Source organism: Hyperoodon ampullatus (assembly GCF_949752795.1).
Source record: "Hyperoodon ampullatus genome assembly, chromosome: 17".
Taxonomy (NCBI): Eukaryota; Metazoa; Chordata; class Mammalia; order Artiodactyla; family Ziphiidae; genus Hyperoodon; species Hyperoodon ampullatus.
The window spans coordinates 73,344,415-73,367,496 of NC_136930.1; the positions used below are offsets into that span (position 1 = coordinate 73,344,415).

Consider the following 23,082-nt stretch of genomic DNA (forward strand, 5'->3'; position numbering starts at 1 on the left):
TACGCATAGAAAACATCTGGAGAAGTAGGCGGAGCAGCCAGTTCACCAGTTATTTTTTCTCTGCAACAAACTTGCATTTACCGATAGCATCACCCGCCTCTCCCCATACCTCAAATCACCCCCACCCACTGCTGTTATGAAATAAAATTGGTGTTTACAAAGCATTCCTTTGTCCCTTGTTGAGAAAACATGAGGAGAGAATGAGAATATGGGCATCACATGGTCTTGAACAAGTGGCACATTTGAATCTATTAAGGATTGTATTTACACAGATATGTTCCACTTCTGCACAGAGGTTAACCTGAGTTCTGAAATGCTTGTGTGTATCAAAAATGATAAAGCTATGAACTAGTCACACACCGAACAAATCTAGTTACGTTGGAGTGATCTCTCTGTGAGCCAGTGGTAGTTAAGCAGGTGGGCTCACCAACTCCAAGTATTGTGTTTCTTTATTTTCTCGGAATTTTCCTAGAAAGCATCTTGAACGAGACTCCAGGTGGCTAGACAGGTTCGGGCAAAGTCTGTTGTCTTTTACACTATTGGTTCAGCTTTCCCACATCTCCAAAATGGAAGCACCTCGAAGGTCTGGGCCTACCCCACCCTCCATCCCTCAGCGCCGTCCTCTCGGAGCTCCAGCCTGGAATGACAGAGGTCTGTAAAAGGATGTCTCAGCCAGAGCTCTTACGGATCTTCAACGTTTCTGGTGAGCTCCCCAAGGCCGCTCCCTCGAAGCCGCTACTTGAAGTAGTTGAGCCCTGCAACCAAGAAGAACTTCTCCAGGAAGAGCTCGGAGTCCAGTACAGCGATGTGAGCTGCTCGGCCAATCAGGGTGTTGGCAGTGCTGGGCAAGGCGTGGAACACGTTGTGTCGAATCAAAGTGCAGTCCTTGGCGTCCACCAGAGGGCGGAGAAGGTTGTCGATCATCTCCGCGAAAACGGGTCCTGCAAGGAGGGAAGACGGATAGGAGATGGGGGCACAACTCAGCAATAGAATCTAGAGAAAAATGCTGGGTGTGTGTCGGGCTGCTAGTCCTGAGCAGAACAGCTGATGTGCCCTAGTGGGTACAGCACCTTCATGATTTCCTTCTGCTTTTAAATCAGAAAGTCACTGAAACAAAGGAGGAGGAGAAGGAGGAGAATAGGAAAGAAAAGAAAAGAGAAAAGAAAAGAAAAAAGGAAAAGGAATGTGGCTCACCTGTGTGTCTGTCTTTGAGGGCAGTTTTACACATCTCGATCCTGGCTGAATGAAATGGCACATAGCGGTCTTGGGGAGAAGCAACCAGCACAACATTTTTAAAATACTGCAGACCTGCAATAAGCCAGATGGGTGCTTTTTACCCAGGTAGTTTCATCTTAGTCTCTGCTTTGCATACATTTTACAAACTTGCCCCAGAGAGAGGAAAAGGGAGAAGACACCAGACACACTGGCTGAGTCACTGCATAAGGACCTTCTGGTCTGGGAGGTTGAAAGAGGGAAGGTGATGGCTTTGTCCTCATCAGCCACGGAAGTTAAGGAGACACATAGCTCACTACTCTGAACAGTGAGAGATAAACAACACGGAAGTAACAGAAATGCCCTTCTGGGCTGGGAATACTGGGGAGTCCATGAGGAAGTAAATCTAGTATTTTGCTCGTCATCAACCCCACGGCTCCCTTCGTTCCAGCCTCGGTCATGTCACCTGCTTGAGGAAATCAACCTCTGACCTCATGTCCCTGCAGGTAGCTTCACCTCCCTGGAATCAGTCTCACACTGAGGCAGAGGGATCTTTGAAATTAAGCATCACAGCCTATTCTTTCAGTCCCCAGAGCCCATCAGGGATCTCCAGGTGCTGCAGTGCTCCGCCCAGGTCCTCCACCGGCCTGCTCTCAGCCCAGGGACCCTGCGGGGGACGCCTTCACTGACGTGAGTCTTCTCATCCAAGATCACAGCCCAAGACCATAATACACTGGGGACTGGCTGGACTCAGTGACCGGCAGATATGGGGCAGGGGGTATAAAGACCAGCCCTTTGCCCTCCGTCAGGATACCTCTGTAGGGCCAGCCCAGCTCCCAAGCTCCCAGAGGGTGGGGCCCGCTGAGATGTCTGGGGTGACCACGTTGTGGTCCAACTGCCCTGCTGCTCAAGCCTCCTTCTTCACTTCCCCATGGGGGATAACCCTCAACATAGCACACAGAGACACACGTGGGTAAGGAACTTGACCAAGGTTATCGTCAGCCCAGGGCTATGCCGGACTCACATTCGAGGAGACAGAGATATCATCAGAGTCAGTGTTTATAAATTAATGGAAGATTGTGGACCATGAGGCAGACCCTGGGCCAGGCCGGCTTGCTCAGCAGGACTGAGCGGGACAGTCGGGCAGCCTCTCTGCTCTCTCCGCGGACACGAGGTCACTGCTGTGCTCTGCTCACTCCCATGGCAGGTAGGATCTTCGACATCTATGTGTGCTTCCTCATTATGGAGTGCGGGTGAAGGTATGATCTCAGGCCTGCGAGAGGGGTCCCCATCTCCCCTTGCACTGCCAACAGAAATGGACAGTGTCCACCTGCCCTTTTTGTAGGTGGATCTGCACCTGGCTGAAAGAGCTGGGAGTTGGCACATAGACCTTGGGGCCTGTGCAGTTAGGACATTAAAGGCTTGGTGGGCAGTGGTGGTTACAGCTCTGCTGTAGAGATGACACTGCACACACATCCTCAGGCCATGGGGGGAGACGGTCCAGGGGCAGCTGAGTTCTTGGGTAGCTGTTGGCCTCTCCATGAGTTTAGGAGACTGTGTAACAATGCAGCTCATGATGACATCCTTCTGTGAGTGAGTCAAAGTAGCCTTGACTCTAATTTGGGTCTCAGGAGTTGGCTCTCCGTCTCTCACTCATCGCGGCCTCGGGGTCATGCAGGGGATCCACTCACCTGTTTTTTGGCTTAGCTGGTAAAGGAAACATTTGCGCAGATCAGCATTATCCCTGAAGGTGAGCTGCAAAAGGGACCCGGATTTCTTCAATTTCTGCATGAGCCACAAGCCTAGAAAGATGAAAACAAAGCAAAACCCACATCAAATGCATCAAACAAAAAGAAATCAAAAAAGAATGGGGGAAAGCTTAACATTAAACTGTGATTTGTCAGCTAACTTAAAAATGGGAGCGTGCTAGGCAATTTAACAAATCCTTGGGAAGTCAGAGAGACATTTGTATTCTTATGTACTGGTAGCGGGGATAGAAAATCTTATGAGACAGGCTTCAGGAGTCATGAAACTATCCAAACCCTTTGATTTTTCAGTCCCTTTCTATGAATCTAGCCTAAGGAAACTGTCCTAAGTACCGAAAGAAAGTATATAAGAATGCTCCTTACAGATCCATTTAGAATATCAAAAAGCCAAATTCAACCTATTTCAAGTCTATCCATTTACTATGGTTATGCTGACACTAACATGGATGAGTATGAGTATTATGTCACAAGCACAAAGAAATGAATTTGATAAAAATGCAAGGAAGATGGTGGTGTGGGAAGACGGAGAGTTAGCGTCTCCCCACAACTAGGGCACCTGTCAGCTGCTGGTGGGGGACTCTGACCCCCAAGGAGACGGAAGGAACCCTAGAGTGAACCAGTAGGACGTAGGGGGACCTAGTGGGGAGGAGAAGTGGAGGCCAGACAAGATCAGTGCTGCTGAGTCCAGGGAGATCAGGAGAGGCAGGCGGGAGGGACTCTCGGGAAGAGCGGGAGAGGAGCAGAGGGCGATCGCCTGGCCCACTGGGGCTGGGGAGCCTGCTGAGCTCCCAGGCTGGTCCCCTGCTCTCCAGAGCCCCCTCCAGGCCACGTAGGTCCTTGGGGGCACAGGAGGGAGGCTGGGGGGATCAGGAGAGGCAGGCGGCAGGGACTCTCCAGGAAGAGCGGGAGAAGAGCAGAGGATGCTTGCCCCTCCCACTCGGGCACGGGGAGCCTGCTAAGCTCCTAGGTGAGGTCCCCTGCCCTCTAAGACCAGGGATGGGGGGCACGCCTGGACCCCTTCTGTTCCCTGAGCCTAAGCCCCACCCCCCACAGCCCCCAGGGCCTTTTCCAGCCCTGTTGGTCCTGAGCATTGGCCCCACCCACCGCCCAAACCCTTACTTAGGTGCCGCCCTCCAGAGCCAAGGCCTTTACCCCCCACCCTTTTTTCCTTTCCCTCCTCCTCTTTTTTACTATTGTGGTACTGATGTACCTTCCTATTGTTGATTCATCTATATTTTTATTTTTACATTCCTTCTGACATATCTGTTAGTTTCCTGGTCTAATTTTATTTTTTACTTTGTTTTTTTGTTTTTTTTGCCACCCCACGTGGCTTGCGGGATCTTGATTCACGAGCCCAGGGTCGGGGGGAAGCTCCTGTGGTGGGAGCTCCAAGTCTGAACCATGGGACTAACAGAGAACCTCAGACCCCAGGGAATATTCATTGGAGTGAGGTCTCACAGAGTTCCTCATCTCAGCACCAAGACCCAGCTCTACACAATAGCCTACAAACTCCAAAGTTGGAAGCCTCAGGCCAAACAACCAGTAAAACAGGAACACAGTCCCACTGATAAAAAAAAAAAAAAAAATGAGATGGCAAAAAAATATGTCACAGATGAAGGAACAAGGTAAAAACCTGCAAGACCAAATAAATGAAGAGCAAATATGCGATCTACCTGAAAAAGAATTCAGAGTAATGATAGTAAAGATGATCCAGAATCTCGGAAATAGAATGGAAGCACGATTGAGAGAATACAAGAAATGTTTAACAAAGATCTAGAAGAACTAAAGAACAAACAAACAGAGATGAACAACACAATAACTGAAATGAAAAACATACTAAAAGAAATCAGTAACAGAATAACGGAGGCAGAAGAAGGAATAAGTGAGCTGGAAGACAAAATGGTGGAAATAACTGCCGAGGAGCAGAATAAAGAAAAAAGAATGAAAAGTATTGAAGACAATCTCAGAGACTTCTGGAATAACACACCAACATTCTAATTATAGGGGTCCCAGAAGAAGAAGAGAAAAAGAAAGGGTCTGAGAAAATATTTGAAGGGATTATAGTGGAAAAATTCCCTAACATGGGAAAGGAAATAGTCACCCAAGTGCAGGAAGCACAGAGAGTCCCATACAGGATAAACCCTAGGAGAATCACACCAAGACACATATTAATCAAACTAACAAAAATTAAATTCAAAGAAAAAATATTAAAAGCAGCAAGGGAAAAACAAAAAATAACATACAAAGGAATCCCCATAAAGTTATCAGCTGATCTTTCAGTGGAAACTCTGCAGGCCAGAAGGGAGTGGCAAGATATACTTAAAGTGATGAAAGAGAAAAATCTACAACCAAGATTACTCTACCCAACAAGGATCTCATTCAGATTCAATGGAGAAGTCAAAAGCTTTTCAGACAAACAAAAGCTAAGAGAATTCAGCACCACCAAACCAACTTTCCTAAAAATGCTAAAGAAACTTCTCTAAGCGGGAAACACAAGAGGAGAAAAAGACCCACAAAAACAAACCCAAACAATTAAGAAAATGGCAATAGGAACATACATATCGATAATAACCTTGAATGTAAGTGGATTAAATGCTCCAACCAAAAGACACAGACTGGCTGAATGCATACAAAAACAAGACCCATATATATGCTGGCTACCGAATGTAAAATAGTTGGCTGGTGGGAAGCAGCAGCATAGCACAGGGAGATCTGCTCAGTGCTTTGCGATGACCTAGAGGGGTGGGGTAAGGAGGGTGGGAGGGAGGCTCAAGAGGGAGGGGATACGGGGACATGTGTATGCATATGGCTGATCTGCTTTGTTGTGCAACAGAAGCTAACACTGTATTGTGAAGCAATTACACTCCAATAAAGATCTATTAAAAAATGCAAGGAAATAAACAAGACACGGGGTCTATATATATTATGATTACTGCCATGTAAATGTGCATGCATGCAAAGATAAGGAGAGTGAACCATACAAAATCACTCTAGCTATGCTAGATTGGAAGGATTATTGGTAATGTCTCATTTTTCAACTCTTTATAGTGTTGCAAAATTACTTTATTGTTGTGAAAAAACGTGGTTCAAATCATTTGTTTCTGTTCAAAAATGGCTTCCTTGGTTCGTGAGGAAAGACAGCTTGACAGGGGAAAGGACTTCCATTTGTTATGTATCGTTGTGTCAGATAACTCATGTTCCCGATTGATGTCCTACAATAACAAAAAGCAAACAAATCTGACCCACCTCCTGTGAGGAAAACAAGCAGCCCAGTCTGCCCTGAGTGCCGGTCAGGTATAGGGGATCAGTGGCAGAGCTGGGAGATAGGCATGGAGGGGAAGCTTATTGGGGTGACCCCCAATAACATGAAATGGATTTGGGCAGTCAGGAACTACTGAACTCCTTGTTAGGAATATAATTTAATAAACTGTTCATGATTATACAAACCCCAGTGACCTATAATACTTGGGCTGTCTACGTCAAATCATGTCACTTCCACAGATGCCGCCCCATTAGTCGTATCTATATGGTCTACAGGGTAACTCTAGCACCACCACGTCACACAAGGCTCTTCATCATCACCAGGCTCTTGCTGAGACTGCCATGGTCATTCTGCATCTGCAGGTTGCCCTGTGTTTCTGTCACAGAGAACCACCTGTGGTTTCCTGATTACCTCGAGCTCTAGGTTATTAAATACACTATTTCTTCTGCACAGAAAACTCGTCTTACCATTCGCCGTCTTGGAAATTCTGCTCATCTTCCAAGATTCATGGAGTCTCACTGCTTCACCCTCCATGATGTCCCTCCCTTACAACAGAGGAAACTGTGAGAGCCTTGGAGCTGTGGCTGTGTGGTCATCCCAGGAAAAAGCTTTGAATCCGGCTATAGGTCACCTTCTATACATGATAACTCCTTTTTTCCTTCTCCTGTTTAATCCTCAACAATTCTATGGCACACACATTCACACCCACATGCACACCCCCATATATGTATATATATAATGTACATGTTTATAGACATATATAAACACATACACACACATATACACACATATATAAAATATATGTTTACAGATAGGCATATGTATATATATACATACACACACATCATGCATGTATCCATACTTATATACAAACATATACACATTAGCTTCATTTTACCAATAAGGAAACTAAGTAGCACAGAGGTGAAATGTCTTGGTCAGAGTCTTCCTTGAGTGCCTGGGTTAGAACTTAACCATAAGCTTGTCATGGAAGTGACATGATTCAAAGCCCACTGCTATAGGCTGAATGTCTGTTTCCCCAAAATCCATATGCTGAAAACTAAACTCCTCCATGTGATGGTATTTGAAGGTGTGGTCTTTGGAAGGTGATTAGGTCATGAGGATTGGACCCTCGTGAATGGGATTAGTGACCTTATAAAAGAGACCCCAGGGGCTCCCTTGACCTTCCTACCACGTGAGCACACAGTGTGAAGACGGCCGTCTGTGAACCAGGAAGCGGGACCTCACCCGATACCAAATCTGCCAGTGCTTTGATCTTGGGCTTTCCAGCCTCCAGAAGCGTGAGAAATAAATGTCTGTTATTTATAAATCCCCGCTTACCCAGTCTATGACAATTTGTTACAACAGCTTGAATGCACAGACACCCACGCTCTCTCTTCCCCACCACTATTTATTTCTATTCACAGAAAACTGAAGCAGGAGAGACCTTGCGAAACATCTTGTCTAATCTCATTCAGCTCACAAACAAAATAACATCTTTCTGAGCCCAGGTCTCCTTCCACCATCTCACGCTTTGAAGAGGTTCCAAAGCCACAGGTTCCATCAAGAAGAGCGTCTGTCTCTGGTTCCCCCTCCCCTGGGTCCTGGATGAACTTTGAGGAATGATGAGGCTGGGGAGAGTCTTACCTGTACTGACCAGGGTGCTGTTGTTGTACAGGGTCCCCAGGTGCGGCCCGGACAGCGACAGGAAGGTGTGGAGTTTGTTGAGGTAATACCGGAACCGGGGCCGCGTTAGGACCGATCGGATGATAATGTTGCCCAGAGAATGGCCAATGAAGCTGTTGAGAGACAGAAGGGGTCCACGTGAGTGACAGCAGGAGGCTGGCTGCCAGGAAAGTGCTGCACCAGGAGCACCAAGGGGTTAGCCACCCTCCTCCTCCCATGGGATTTAGGGGAACAAGCAGGGAGAAGGGGGGCCACTAATTCATCCCCATCGGGTTTCTAAACGCTGGCCACATGAAGCCCGAGGCGGGGCCTTTGTGAAAGGAAGCTCTGAGCCCAGTGTGGTCAGAAGAGAAGTGTGGGCATCTTGGTGTCATTAGAGCACCCTCCTCCCCCAAGTTCTGGTCTCTACACCTCCCTCAGTGCACCTGGGGGTTCTTTCTGAAATTCACATTGGAGCATTGAACCCTCCCGGTCATTCACAGGGTAAAATCCCAGCTCCTTAGTCTGGCTTACGAGGCCATTCATGTCCCGACTTCTGCCTGCCTCTCCAATTTTACTCATCCCTTGTTCACTCAGTACAGTTAGTGAGTTGCCTGCTTTCAGCAGCCCACAGCACATGCTGTGCTCCAGCTGCACTGCTGCTCAAAGATCTATGGATTCGACACATCATCACTTTCAAATTAAATAATTATTTATCAAAATCCTATTATATTATATATTATATTAGGTCCCTAGCTCTTCTTGTGTGCGTCCTTTTATTTTTACCTAACTCTGTAGGCCTCTGAAACCTCATCTGTTGAATAAAGAAGTGGTATCTTAGGGGCCTAAATGGGGTCATGGATGTTGAGGACTCACCACTATGTCCACATCTGCAAGTGGCCGAGAAACACAAGCTACTGACTTTCACCTTAACCATCTCAATATTTACACCAAGTTGCCTGTTACAGTGGAAGAACACACTTAGCACTGATTGAAACCCTTTTATGGGGCAGGCGATGCATCCCCTCAGGGCTGGTCCCACTTAACAGATGGGGAAACCGAGGCTCAGAGATGTAGAGAGCTTGTAAAAGGTTATGTGGTAGAATCGGGACACAAACTTGTGAGTGTTAGAAGAACGAGAATTTAAAACCTAGGATATTTGTTTAAGTCCAATTCTCCTTCTACTGAGCTACACGGTGTTTATTCTCCTGCACACCTGCTATGACAGATATGGGTGTGTCAAGCAGCCCTGGTACCCACTTCTGTTCGGAAAGTAATCTACCCCCCTTAAAGGTCCCAAGTTAACTTATCCCAGACCGGTATACAGACGGCATCATGCTGAACTTGTACACAGCAAACACGTAAAAATGGCACCCCTCCCCCCAGCATTAACTACCTGTGGTTTCCTTTTACCTAATTCGCGATATGGAGAGGTTGTACAGCTGGATGTGCTGAATGATTTCATCCAGTAACCGATCGGTCATGGTATCAAAATCTGCAAACGTGTCCATCTGGAAGGAGAGAGAGGGAACGGGTATTGGGGAGGGCGTGGTGCCAGGCCGGGCCCCATGCACAAGCCCATCTTCCTCCTCCACTAAACACCACTGTGCGTCCTGGGGGTATGCCCACTCCTGACATTAGGGTGCAAATCAGTATTCGACAATCAGAAAAGGAGCCCCCGATTGGGGGTCTCCAGGTCAGGCTGTGGGTTCCCTCTTTGTGAGGCGACAATGGTGCCAACACTTCACAGAACGGTTGGGAAAAGTAAATGAGGAAACAGACGCCAACTGCTGAGCGCATCGTAGATGCTCAAAGCGATCCTCTTTCCTCCTCCTCACATTTATACCCTATGCACCCAAGTGCATGCCTTGTATAGAGCAGGTGTCAAAGAAAAGGCAACAGGACGGACCACTAAGAGAGGAGGAATGAGACTGTCCCTTCCAGTGTTTGCTTGTTGATTATTCTCTGTACGAGTCCCATTGTCAGTGGTCATGGGGCCCTTTAGATCAGGAATGCTACACCTCCAAAGAATACTCAGCCTCATCCATCTCAAGTCCCATGGACTGGGACTCAGTGCAGCCCCACCTCTTGGCCATGGAATCTCTCAGTTCTCATCTACCTTGACATCCCCTTAAGGCTCCAGACCTGAAATGGCAAAGGCCCCCTAGTTTACCTCTGACTATGAAAAGGTCATAATCCAGTTCCACTGGTTACGTAGATGCCAGTGACAAACTCCTTCCCCAGTACAGACCCACGGATGCCCAATCATTATGTTCTGAGCTGTCACTCAACCTATGACCTGTGAGGTCAAAAGGCCCAGTCACCTGACTCTCATGTCCCCCCTCCTTACTATTTCCTCCTCCCAAAAGAAAGTGAGCTCTCCAGACCTTCCAAGTGCCTGGCCAGTGTTCCTTGGTAAATCCCCTCCCATCCGTGTGGCCATAAACCATCACGGTGACTTTAGGAGGCTCATCTAAGACACGAATCAGGGATTCTTTCGGTTCTGACGCTTTTGTTGTCATACCTGATTCTTTTCAGACATTAGGAAGTCCAGTTTTCCTCCAGGGAGCCCCAGTTCTATGAAAGTCTTTACCAGACGGAGGTCCGCACTGTTTCCTAAAAATGACAGATAACCCCACCACGGATCCACAATTAATCGTACAACGGCCGACACACAAGGGATTTATTTCTTGCTCCTTTCCAGTCCCCTCCCATTTCCCGCTTTTTCAATAAGTTGATAATACAAACAACTGAACATGTTCAATCCACGGGTCCCCGTGCTGCCCCCTCCTCCTGTCCACACAGGGTCAGGGTCTTTCTGGTAGTCCTCCCTCAGTGGGATCATCCCCTGATTTATAAATATGTGGCTTGTGAACATTCTGTACACAGGAACGGTTGAAGGCACGCCGCCTCTCCCTTCTTTGACAGCCAATTCTGTTTACTCAGGACATTCTGCAAGTGGTGTCACTGAATGATGACACACTGATGAGGCACAATGTGATATCTACAAGTCCCCTCTCAAGTCGCTTCCTTAATACAAGGACTAGTTCTGCCATTTACAGGTTGTCAGCAAGTAAGTCCCTCAAACAGGGGCACAGTTATGTACGACAGAGTAAGAATCACCCTTGGGAACCAGAGTCAGCAAGGGCAAGCTCCATGGGTACCATCTGCCAGAGCGACCATCAGGGCAGAGGAAGAAGAGCTTGAGGACTTGAGGCTCTGCTGCCAATAGCAAAGACACAAAGAACACACAGGACGCATCCCTGAAGTGAAAATCATGTGGAAAATAGTTCTGATATAAGAGAATAAGCTTCATGTTCAAGTATGGTTGGGGTAAATGTCATGCAGGCCATGGGGTTCAGTGGTAGCTTAATGAATGTTTTAATCTATTCCTCAAAGGAATCCCTCCAGAGTTGAAAGTCCGAAGCTGCTTATGTGGCTATATAGGTGACCTACTTTACCATGTAACCATCCTTTCAAAGCAGCTGGGAAACGAGAAGTGATATCGTTGACTACCAATTTGATACCCTTCTTTATGAAACCACCAAGTGATTCAAAGGAGGATGAAAATGACACACAGAATATGGGAGAACTAAAGATGTTTGACAGACTCCTCCTAATTTTCAAGGACGACCCAATAGAAGGGTGACCCACAACAATGGCCCCTCAGAGCACATGCTCATACATGCAGGGCTACAGTTATAAAATACTCCCATTCTTTTAGAAAATGTTTCTATTTTGTACTAAGTTAAATTCTGTTCATTCCTTTCATTTCTGACAGTAAAAGTTTGCTCTTTGGTCCTGCTCTTGTTTAAAGCTACCTAATGGCATTCTAGGTCGTGGCCTTAATAAACATGTATCAAGTGTTTCTGTTTAGCAGAAGGAGTCTAAGGAAGAGATGAAAATGGGCCCCCCCTCCTTCAGCTGTTGAGCAACAGAAAACTTTCTGCAACTTAAATCTTTTTCAAAAAATATGATTTGATAATGTGTTCCACTGAGGACACTTACAAGAATACAAATCTTGGGCTCTGGGCACAATATGAAGAGTTGGGCAAATATCCATAACCATTACCAATTTCTTCAGTTCTCTGTTCATATCAATATAGCCTTGTAAGTGGAATGTAACCAATGGATCCTGTAAAACTCTGCAAAGTTTAAACATATGGATGTTGAACTAGAGAAATCACCTTCAAAAGAAACGTGTGCTTTGTAATTGGTTGTCTTTTTTGATGATTTTATGCCCAAGTGACAATGTTGTGATTGGCGGCTCCGTTTTCTGACACAGCACAAATACTGGAGAAGCTGGCCTATCTTTACAGCATCCCTCTTCTCCCACTTGCAGGATGGAGTCTGTGGCCTGACCAGATTTCTTATTTTCACAAAGAGATTGAGAGGCTTATCTCATTTTAATTTAATATCAGATAAGTAAGAGATGCACACGGGTCATGCAAGGCCATAGATCCTGTGTTAAAAATACACAAGCTGAGTGAGAACGTTATTCTTTGTCTTTCTGGAAGTCCTTCTGATTGGAAGCCCCAGTTAAAAACAAGCATGTTTTCAACAGCTTAATACTTTTGCAAAGAGAAAGTGAGTGTCAAGCTCAAAAACGTCTTCCGACAATGGCACATGTCAAACTTCAGCAAACTTATTTTGTTTATATTAATTATTTTTAGTATTACTCTTTGTGTGTGGCGCGTGAGTCTAGTACTTAATTTGTGGTGTGATTTGAAGTTTATTTTTTTAATAAATAAACTCAAAAAGTATGCCCATTTCAGTACAAATTTTGAAATTATAGTACAAGGTACATGGGTAGAGTAAATAAGGGGAAGGGAATGTGTGAACAGGTGAAATTTACAAAGCACTGAAGTCAGTGCAGAGAGAGGAAAGCTCACCCGAAAGAAAACACAGTGTTGAGAAAGACACAGTGGTGTGAAATGGTCCCTGTCCATGGAGATGGGAGTGAATTGGTGCAGCTGGAAGAGGGAAGAGCAGAAAGAGCAGGAAATGAGAATGAGGAGGATCAGACATAAAGAATATTTTATGCTGGGAATTTTCTAAGCTTTCTAAAATAGGAGTTCATTTTATTTTATTTTCTGAGAGCTACAAAGAGCTTCCATTCCAGTGATGGAACGGCCAGACCTAGTAAGATTTTAAGAAGATGACGCAGGGATGTGGATGGAGGTTCGGGTTGGGGGAGAGATGAGCTTGTTGGTAAAAGGCAAAATGAAACCATGGGCTCTGGAGCCTGACAGATGGGTTTTAATCCTGACTCAACCGTATTAGCTGTGGGACCTCATACAAGTTACTTAGCTGCCCTCTTACTCAGTTTCCCCACTTATAAATGGAGGTGATAATAGCAGCTACTCTGCAGGGCTATTGTCAGGATCAACCACATTAATAAATGTTAAGTATCTAGAATGGTCCCTGGCCCCTGGTGAGTGATGTATACATTCTGGCCATCATCATAGCCATCATCATCATCATAGTCGTCATCGTCATCATCATCATCATCATCATCATCATCATCATCATCATCTGGAATGGATGATCTATCACTGGATTCTTTGACACTTCACTAAATAGACCTGTTGACTTAGCGTCCTGGCATGCAATGCATATAGCCAGGAGTTGATGCGGACAGTTAAATGCATGAGCCCCAAGAGTGAGGAAGATTAAGGATATTAACAAGAGTGTGTCATAGAAGTGAAGCCCATCACCATTCCCTATTTGATCATCATAAGAAGAATGTGACCACCGGTTTTGCTCCTCATCACCACTGAAGCCCTAGAGGAGCCCTTTCACTCCTCTGACCCTTAGTTATACATTAGAATACATATAAAGTGGATGTGATTTATTCATTCCATTCATTCCTTCATTGCATTAATTCATTCATTTGTGTATTTCATTAACTCAACATATTTTTTTGCCAGAGAGATCTTTTCTTTGAGAGCAAAGCCAGGCCATTTTCCTAGATCCAGCATACTTACTAATGTTCCACAGTCACTAATTGAACATTGGTTGAACAAGTCCCTAAACTAGATTAATTCATAAATATGATAATTTGTCTACAGCACAAAACTCTGAGGAGGAAACCTTTTTAGAACTCACCATCTAGGCCATGGACACAGACTACCAGGTGAATCCCATCTTCCAAATTTTCTTCCTCTTCCTCTGGTGGGAAATACGGTATGTCAGAAGCTAGTACAGATAAGTCACTGTACAGAAATCCATCAATCTTCAGCTCTTTTTTAAATTTTTCTTTGGCCTGATAAAAACTGGAGAATACACTAATTAATCACGAGCCGAGCTGTGTATTCCATGTTGAACAGGAGATGCATTGAGCTGGGATGTAGGAGTGATGGACAACTACAAGGAAATATCTGCCAAGCAACCAAGGTTGAATGTGGGACCTCATGGGAGACGCTAGTGAAAGAAGGTTTGTTCTGAACAACGAGGCAGAAAAGTGACCCAGGAAAACCAAGGGCTGTATTGATTTGGGTTCTGCAGATGTGGTTCCTGCATTGAATAGAACCTCTAAGGTTCCCTCCAGCTCCAAGGATCCACGCAATCTTTAAGTGATCTTCCGGGAGTGAGAGTTTATTAACCTGCTTCCATCTACTTCTCCAGCATCATCAGCTAGCCTCCAAAAAGAACACATTTCTCATAAAGTCCCTGCATGAATTATGCATCTTGTCTTGACTTCCATGTCTTTGTGCATTTGGGTCTATCTGTCTGAAATTCCTTTCCCACCTGGTTATCCTGTTCTTTGCCTGGTTACCTGACAAGGTGGTTAAGACCACGGACCCAGGAATCAGACTTCCAAAGTCAGAATCTCGGCTTTGACACTGACTAGCTGTGCACCAACTGCTTTAACCTCTCTGCATTCAGTTTCCTCATTTGTAAAAGGGGAATAACACCTGTATCGAATTCATAAAGTTGTCTTTGCCTTGTTGTATTAAGTGATATAATCTACTCAAAATGCTTAGAACAGTACTTGAAACAGATTAAATGTGAAAAAGGAGATGTGATCGATTACCAGCCATATCATCATCACCATCATTATCATCAACATGATGTCTCATATTTTCTCCTTAGCTTAGGTATCATCTCTAAAACGCTTCTCATGGCCACAATCTCTGTTCACACTCACTGCCCCACAGCCAGATTAGGTCCTTCTCTTTCTGATTCAGCTGTGCATACCTGAACCATCCCATTTACTCAATTGCCCTCATTTGCTTCTATCATCTCCCTGTCTCCTTGTTAGACTGACAGCACAATTACAACCAGGACAACAGTGGCCAAGCACTGGACAGTGCCTGCTATGCACTGGTTAAGCTGATGACATGGGCATATAATAAGTACTTAGTGGTCTTTATAACATGGGATCCAAAGTTTACCTGCCTGTGCAATTTCTTTGGGGGATAACATTAATGTGTAACTGTTTAGCATTTTTTGAACAAGTGAATGAGATGGGATGTTTTGATGAAATGATTCCATACTATACTTAATCAAATACATAGTTTATAGGTGAGGGAGTAATAGGAATACAAACCCAAGACAAGGATAAAGGGATGGATTCTGGCATTTCAAAAGGAACGATAAACTTAAGAACCACACAAAAGGGGCTTAGGAAGAAAATCTGAATTAGTCCTATTCCCAAAAGGCTCTTAAAGAAGTGTGCAAAGACAGAGGTACAATGACACTCATAAGATAGTTGTTCATCATAAGAAAAACTGAAAAAAACTATTTAGGGTTTATCCCTAAAGGATTTTGTTAACAAAATCATGGTACATTTATACAATGGAATATTACACTAAAATGGTAATGGAAAAATAGATTTATAAACATATAAAGATGTTTCCAAAATATTAAGTTGGAAAAAACTTAGAGTTTGTAAAGAATTATCTTACTTTTGCAAATTATTAGTATATACATAGAGATGCACATAGGAAGAAGTATAGATGAACTTACACAGGGGCTATTATTTGAGAGACGGGCTTATTGATGATATTTTTTACTTCTTTACACTATTCTACATTCCTGACTTGTATGATAAGAATATAACACTTTATTTAAACCAGAAAATAACTGATATCACAATTTTGAAATAGTATGCCTGAAATTGAGAAATATGTGGAAAAATCTAAAAGATGGTGCTGGTATAGGTAAGCCACCAGCAAACCTACCTGAACATCCTTTCACTGACTTCCTCCTCCAACTTGCTGGAATGGTTTGGAACACCTCCAAATGAACCCAAAGGCTGATGAGTGATGGGAAATGGGGTCTGTTTGGAAGAGAATCCAGCCCTGGCAGGGGTCTCCTTGGGCACAGACGAGAAAGGGAGACAGGTGGCAGTGCAAGACATGGATAAGTTGACGACCTCGACAGCTTTCAGGCTGTCCAGAGAGAAGGTCTCTGCAGAGGTCACGTGGGACAGCATGATGGAGGGGCCTGCCCTTGGCTCTTGGTTTCCTGTAGCTTGGGAGTGAGTCACAGTGGAGCACACGGTGCCTGCTTCACGTCCATCCTCTGGGAAGGTGTTAGGTCCTCCACTAAGTGCTGTAGCATCAACGATGCCAGGTGAGCTGCTTCGCTCACCTGTTGAATCCGGGTTGATGATTTCGGCAGCTGACGTACAACTCACTTCAGGCACCTTATGGGGGGTGAAATGCTCAACGTCCAAGACGCTGCTGTTGGAAAGAGCTCTTTTCCCCACATTAGGGTCTTTAGGCATGCACTTTGGGGTCTCCACGAGTTCTCTAGGAAAAGCTCTGTACCTAGGGGTTTCAAGTGCTGGGATGCGTGGTATTTTTAAACTCAGACCTTTGGTCTCAACCCCTGGAGGGTTATCAGTCCTGCCATCGAGACAACAGGGTCCTTGAGGATCAAGCTGATTCTCTTTACCTTTGGGGATATCTATGTAACCAGGGCCCTGCTGGTTGTCAGCATCTGAAACTACCTCCACAAGGGAACGGTGAACCCCAGCATTACTAAGTTGAAGGCGGTGTCCAGAGGGATCTGTGCGCCTGGTGTGCACAGCTGAAGTCTCAGAGAGACCTCCCCCTTGCTGCAGGGAGTCTGCATCTTCAGCAGACTCCTCGGGGCTGCTGATTTGGGGCGCAGAGACAGACTTGGTCAGCTTGGTGAGTGCCAGTTCCCGCTCCTCCTCCTCAAAAGGCAAAGAGCTAATGGAGGTGAGAGAGGCCTGGATCCCGCTTGGCAAGCTCGTATTGCTGTCTGTGTGTCCACCCTCTAAGGAGTTCCTGTGCAGGGCATGTCTTCGAACCAGCTGGTGCAAGACATCCCGGTCACTAGGTAACTCCTGGGCTCTACTTCGAGCCTCGGACCAGGCCACGGAGCTTGGTTCACTCTCGATGCCTGAATCAGAGATGATGGAAGAGGATCTCTTGATGAGCCCAGATAGTACGGACACTTCCTCCTGCTCCTCTGTGTGAGGGTCCTTTGGGGAAGCCTTGACATCCAAGGGATCCCTCAAAGAAGAGTTTAGTGGATCACAGGGCTCCGAGGGGATGAGCTTCAGACTCAGCAGCACTATCTTGCTCCCCTGGTCCGCTCCCTTTCCGAGAGTACTTAACTCATGGAGTGTGGCTTTCTCTGAAGAGATGGCATTGTGATGACTTCCACCTGCTACCCCTTTGCTCAGCTCAGTTCTGTCTAATTCATAGTTATCTCGAGAGCACTCACTCTCGTGCTGGGTACTGGTGACTGCTGTGGGTTCAGCTCTGCAGGGGTTCTTATTGCTAAAATTCACATCAATGTAGGTCAGTGCTGGGGCCTGGTCATCCTCTGGACCAGGACTCCTCCTGGGCAGGTCCTCATCTGTCGGCGGGTGCGTTCCAACATCAGACCTTTGGCCAGTCCGACGTTCATCCTCAGGCAAACCTGTTTTGTTCTGGAATTCACCAATTGTCAGATACACCTGAGATTCCGAGCACACGTCTGTATGACTCGGTGTGGTGACATTCTCATTTGGCCCTGGACACCTAATAACCTCTTCATTAGAGTCCATTTGGGGTGGTTTCATGGTGGGCAAGACAAGGTCTTCCCTCAAAGATGATTTTCTATTTACAATATGGTTCTCCTCTCTGTCGTTTAGATTCAGTATTGCGGGACTTGTTGCTGGAACATCAAAACTAGGGTACACACTCAAAGTATGCCCTACAAAAAGAAAAAAAGAAAGAAACATGTGTTATACTTTAAGAATCTACATTCATGGGGCTTCCCTGGTGGCGCAGTGGTTGAGAATCCGCCTGCCAATATAGGGGACACGGGTTCGATCCCTGGTCTGGGAAGATCCCACATGCCGCGCAGCAACTAAGCCCGTGCGCCACACAACTACTGAGCCTGCACACCGCAACTACTGAAGCCCGCATGCCTAGAGCCCCTGCTCTGCAACAAGAGAGGCGACCGCAATGAGAAGCCCACACAGCACAACGAAGAGTAGCCCCTGCTCACCACAACTAGAGAAAGCCTGTGCACAGCAGCGAAGACTCAACTCAGCCAAAAATAAATAAATAAAATAAATACATTTATTAAAAAAAATCTACATTCACAAATTACCCAAATGCCTGATTGTATAATAAAGAGTTTGTCTGGACCTTGTTCCTGCTTCCTGGGAGATATCCTCTAAATTCTTGGAATTTCCCAAGTCAGCTATTTCCCATGTCAGCTATTCATGGTGGATCCTGAGCTAATGATAACGAGGTGACTCATGGTGAGTCCTCTGGTAGTCTGTGCTGAGGAGGTAACTCAGGACGGGGACTGGCCATGCCAGAAAGACCAACCACGTGACTAGCTGACTGAGGATTTGAACCAGGTGACATTGGTACAACCTCTGGGGAGGAGAGATGGGCTGCGGATTGAGTTCCTTCATGTGGCCCATGATTCAATCAATCATTATGAAACGCAGTATGAACTCTAGACATGGAGGACTGACTAAGCTTCCCCGGTGGGCAATGCACATTCATATACCAGGAATAGCAGTCCTGGAGGCATAAAAGTTTCATGTTGGGGACCCTTCCAGACCTTGCCCTCTGAGTCTATTCTTTTGGCTGGTCTTTATTTGTACCCTTTCTAATAATACTGAAATCATAAGTATATCCCTTTCCTGAGTTCTATGAATTGTTCCAGCAAATTATCAAACCTGAGGGGGTCATGGGAATCCCTGGATTGGTAGCCAGTTGGTCAGAAGTCTGGGAGGCCTGAGAACCCCTGAGCTTGTGGCTGAGTTGTGAAGGAAGGACAATCGTATCAGAGACTGTGCCCTTAACCTGTGAGGTTTGACCTGATACCGGATTATCAGTGTCAGAAATGCATCACACTAATGCAAAAGCTGCCAAAGATTATAATTCTTGATTTACCTTTTACTTAGTAAAAAAAACATTTTGAATAATTACCACTTACAAATATTAAAACATTTACCCATCTTGTGTACAGTATTTACAGAGTATAGAGAATGCTTTGGAGCCAGGAGCCCCTGCTTTCCAATCCTGACACTGACACTTGCCAGCTGTGAGACCTCGGACAGTTAGAAAAAAAAAAATAAGCTTTTTTCCTAGTTGAATACATTTTCTTCTTGGGTGGGCAGGTTCATAGTAACCAGTGGGCCTCACAGCCATAACTCAGAGTAGACTTCTGATATGAAATGGACACACGGGGAAGACAGATTTCTGCTTTCTGATGGGAAACACTGCCAAGCTTGAGCTCCATAACCAGGGCAATTATCGTACACGGCACTCAGACCACAAGAGGCTCCCAGGTCGCTTTGGTCTTTTTAGCATGATGGAGGCGTGCCAAAGTGTGACGACCTTTTTCTTACTTTTCTTGAGGGTAAACTATTTTTTTCTGTCGCTCATTCTCTCCCCTAGTCTCTTTTCTCTTCTATTTCATTCCCCTCCTCCCCTCCTCCTTCTTTTCTTTATTCTCTTTCTCTCTCTCTCCCCCCCCCTCAATATGCATAATTGGGATAAGTGCCTGTAACACAGCTCTTTTGAGAAAGCTATATGATATATTATTCAATTTCCATATACACCAAACAGAAAAAAGGGGACTGGCCCACACACACAGTCTCAATCCAATGTTCTGAGCTTTTTTTTTTCTTTCAATATATATATGTATTTTTTTTTTGAGATGGGTGCCAAATTTTATTTATTTATTTGTTTGTTTATTTTTTACTTTTATTAGAGTATAGTTCATTTACAACATTGTGTTAGTTTCAGGTGTACAGCAAAGTGACTCAGTTATACATATACATATATCCACTGTTTTATTTTTTGGTTTAGATTCTTTTCCTATATAGGCCATTAGGGAGTCTTGAGATTGTTTTGAGCAGCTGGTTGGCTGCCATCTCTGGAGCTCACACGCAGTCAAGCCGTCATACACAGCACAGACACTAGATGTCAGGGTACAACCGAAAACCGAATAACATCCTTTGTTTGCAACGTTGCAGTCCTTGGAAGTCACCTAGACTTTTTAAAACATCCTACAAATCTCAGATTGCAGAAACTCTGAAATTTAAGTGGCCCCTCCTTTAATTATGGGCACACCAATAGAATGGTTTAAAAAATATTTTGCCAAGAGATGACAAGCAGACATGGGCTTTGGCATTGCAGTGAATTGGCTTTGAATGCTGGCTTTTACAAGCTGTGTCATCTTTGATTAATATTTACCCTCTTTGTGCCTCAGTTTTTCTCTGTTAAATAGGGTTTCTGAGGCTGTTTATAGTGTTAAAGAGTTAAAGCTCATAAAACCTCCAGCATAGGGGCTGGCATAGTGTGGTCCTTTAAGGGATCATGGGTCTCTTTCAGGTCTGTCATTTGTAAGAGCTTGTTGTGTTTCCATGAGCAGGGCTGTGCAGGGGACAGGGAACAGACATTCGCTCTACAGTTTGCACTAGGCTCTTTCCAGTTGATGGATCAGTTCATTAACAAACTCTGTGCAGCCCCAGCAAAACAGATTGCAATCTGCACACACACACACACACACACACACACACACACACACACGTTACCTCTTCCCCCTGAAGTGAGCTGTTCATCCATTAATCCATATATTTACGTGCCCACTTTCTCAAATACTTTACCTGGCTCGTTCCATAAAGCAAGCACCGCATAGGAATGTCAACCGAATGCCATTTAGGTTCAACCAGAAATGAATTTATACTTGAATTGTACATTTGAGATAAGAAAAGATCTCCATCTGACTCTCAGGGGACTCTGGTGAGGGGGAGAATTTGGTTCCCAACTTACAGGTGAAAACACTGAAGCACTAAATACAATTCCACCCCAGGAGTCCAAAAGGGAGTCTTTACTATAAGTGTCCTTTGCTTCCATTGCTTTGTCCATTCACGGCAACAAAGTCATTTCCAATAACAAGCTTAACCTTAACCTTGCTTCTCCTCTAGGAACTGACAAATACTTCACTGATTTGTTCCCATGGCTGCTGGGATGTAAACAGAGCAACTGATGGGAACCCAGTGGTAAGCCCTACCCTTGAGGTTTCCAAAGCAAAAAAGGAAAAGACACACCTGTGGCAGGGCAGTCCACATATCTGTCCTCGAAGATAACGGGCAGAGTGTTCCAGTCACCGTCAATGTCCAGACACTCCGCGGGCAGCGGGGGCATGGTGGTGAGGTACTCTGAATTCCGGACATCCAGAGACAGCTGGCTGTGGGTCTGGATCCTGGGGAACATAGACCCGATGAGCATTCAAGGAAGATTTAAAGGTTTTAAACTGACTGCTCCATCCCTCTTATCCCAAGACAGCATTCAGAAAATGTTCAGTAGACTCTAACAATTGCCCTCTGTCTGTCTACCTTCCCTTTCTTCCCAGCTACCTACCCAGCCCCCAAAGCCCTAGTCTGCTTTGAATCAGAACTGTTCTGGGTGCTGATCAGGACATGGATTGTCTGTTTAGTCAAAACACCAGGGCATTTATCACATACCAATTAGTAGAATGTAATAATACCATTCTAGTGGAATGTATGCTGAGTTTCTAAATGGCTAGGAATCGTAAATTACTGTTTTGGAGGAAACCTGTAAATCTATATATACTTTACTCCTATTTCTCTAACTACCTATAGCACTTAGGGTCTTAATCATATTTGGTGGCATTTGAATACAGAACCATCTAAAATTGCTTTTTTACTGCTTGCTGTGTGGACAACAGGATCCTTAATTAGGGTATAAATTCCCCTAGTTCAGGAGCCATATTTTTGGTTTCCTGCACATAGGATTTTAAAAGGCCCCTTATTCCTCCTCCATGACCCAGGTATCACTCCACGAGTAGCGATATGATTCCAGAATTTGAAATAAATAGTATTCCTAGTTCAAAGGCTGGGCTGGTGGAAAATGTTTACTCCCTTGTCCTCAAGTCCCTGCAAAATGGCAAGAGTTTATTTTTCCCCCATGAGGGGAAAATTATTAACAATCCATCATTTTTCTCCATGCCAGCTCAATCACTCTTTTTTTTGCGGTACGTGGGCCTCTCACTGTTGTGGCCTCTCCCGTCGCGGTGCACAGGCTCCGGATGCGCAGGCTCAGTGGCCATGGCTCACGGGCCCAGCCGCTCCGTGGCATGTGGGATCCTCCCGGACCGGGGCACGAACCCGTGTCCCCTGCATCGGCAGGCGGACCCTCAATCACTGCGCCACCAGGGAAGCCCCAGCTCAATCACTCTTGCCCAAGCAGAGATGATGCTCTTATCAGGTTGGTGAGTTTGGGAGAAGAATTGAGCACGCATAGCTACTTTCTGTCTGTCTGTCTTTCTGTCTCTTTGTCCAACTGCAGATGTTTTTAGAGCAGCCTGACTCTGGAAGTCCCAAACTCACTCTCCAGCTCTTTAGATTATCTGCCCACAGAGAACAGTTCTGTAGCTGTGGAACGTTGCACAGGCCAGGGCAACTTCTGTAATCCAGCATCCTCAGTAAGAATATGATATGCACATATGCTATTTTATATATGTATATTTAACATAAATATTAAATGTGTATATTTCATTTGCCTCTTATTTCTCAATTGGATTTTAAGCTAAGAAAAAGAGAAGCGATTTATTCTCTCCCTCAAAGTCATGAAGGCCGTTGCAAATTCATCATTCTTTGGACCTCTGTCTGAATATTTAAATGGAATTTTGTTGCAATCAGTTCTGCACTTCTCAGCT

General features: G+C 45.1%; 1 protein-coding gene across 1 annotated transcript in view; it reads right to left on the reverse strand.

Annotated features, from left to right (window-relative positions):
• Positions 1 to 735: 735 nt before the first annotated feature.
• Positions 736 to 23,082, reverse strand: part of FAM135B (family with sequence similarity 135 member B) — a gene marked incomplete at both ends in the record, with an annotated part of 166,943 nt that continues 144,596 nt past the window's right edge. The window contains 9 exons of the mRNA XM_079722706.1: positions 736 to 941; positions 1,195 to 1,308; positions 2,904 to 3,014; positions 7,888 to 8,039; positions 9,319 to 9,416; positions 10,430 to 10,521; positions 14,014 to 14,180; positions 16,092 to 18,084; positions 21,452 to 21,606. Of these exons, the coding sequence (XP_079578832.1) occupies positions 736 to 941; positions 1,195 to 1,308; positions 2,904 to 3,014; positions 7,888 to 8,039; positions 9,319 to 9,416; positions 10,430 to 10,521; positions 14,014 to 14,180; positions 16,092 to 18,084; positions 21,452 to 21,606 (3,088 nt within the window). The remainder of the gene's footprint in view (positions 942 to 1,194; positions 1,309 to 2,903; positions 3,015 to 7,887; positions 8,040 to 9,318; positions 9,417 to 10,429; positions 10,522 to 14,013; positions 14,181 to 16,091; positions 18,085 to 21,451; positions 21,607 to 23,082) is intronic.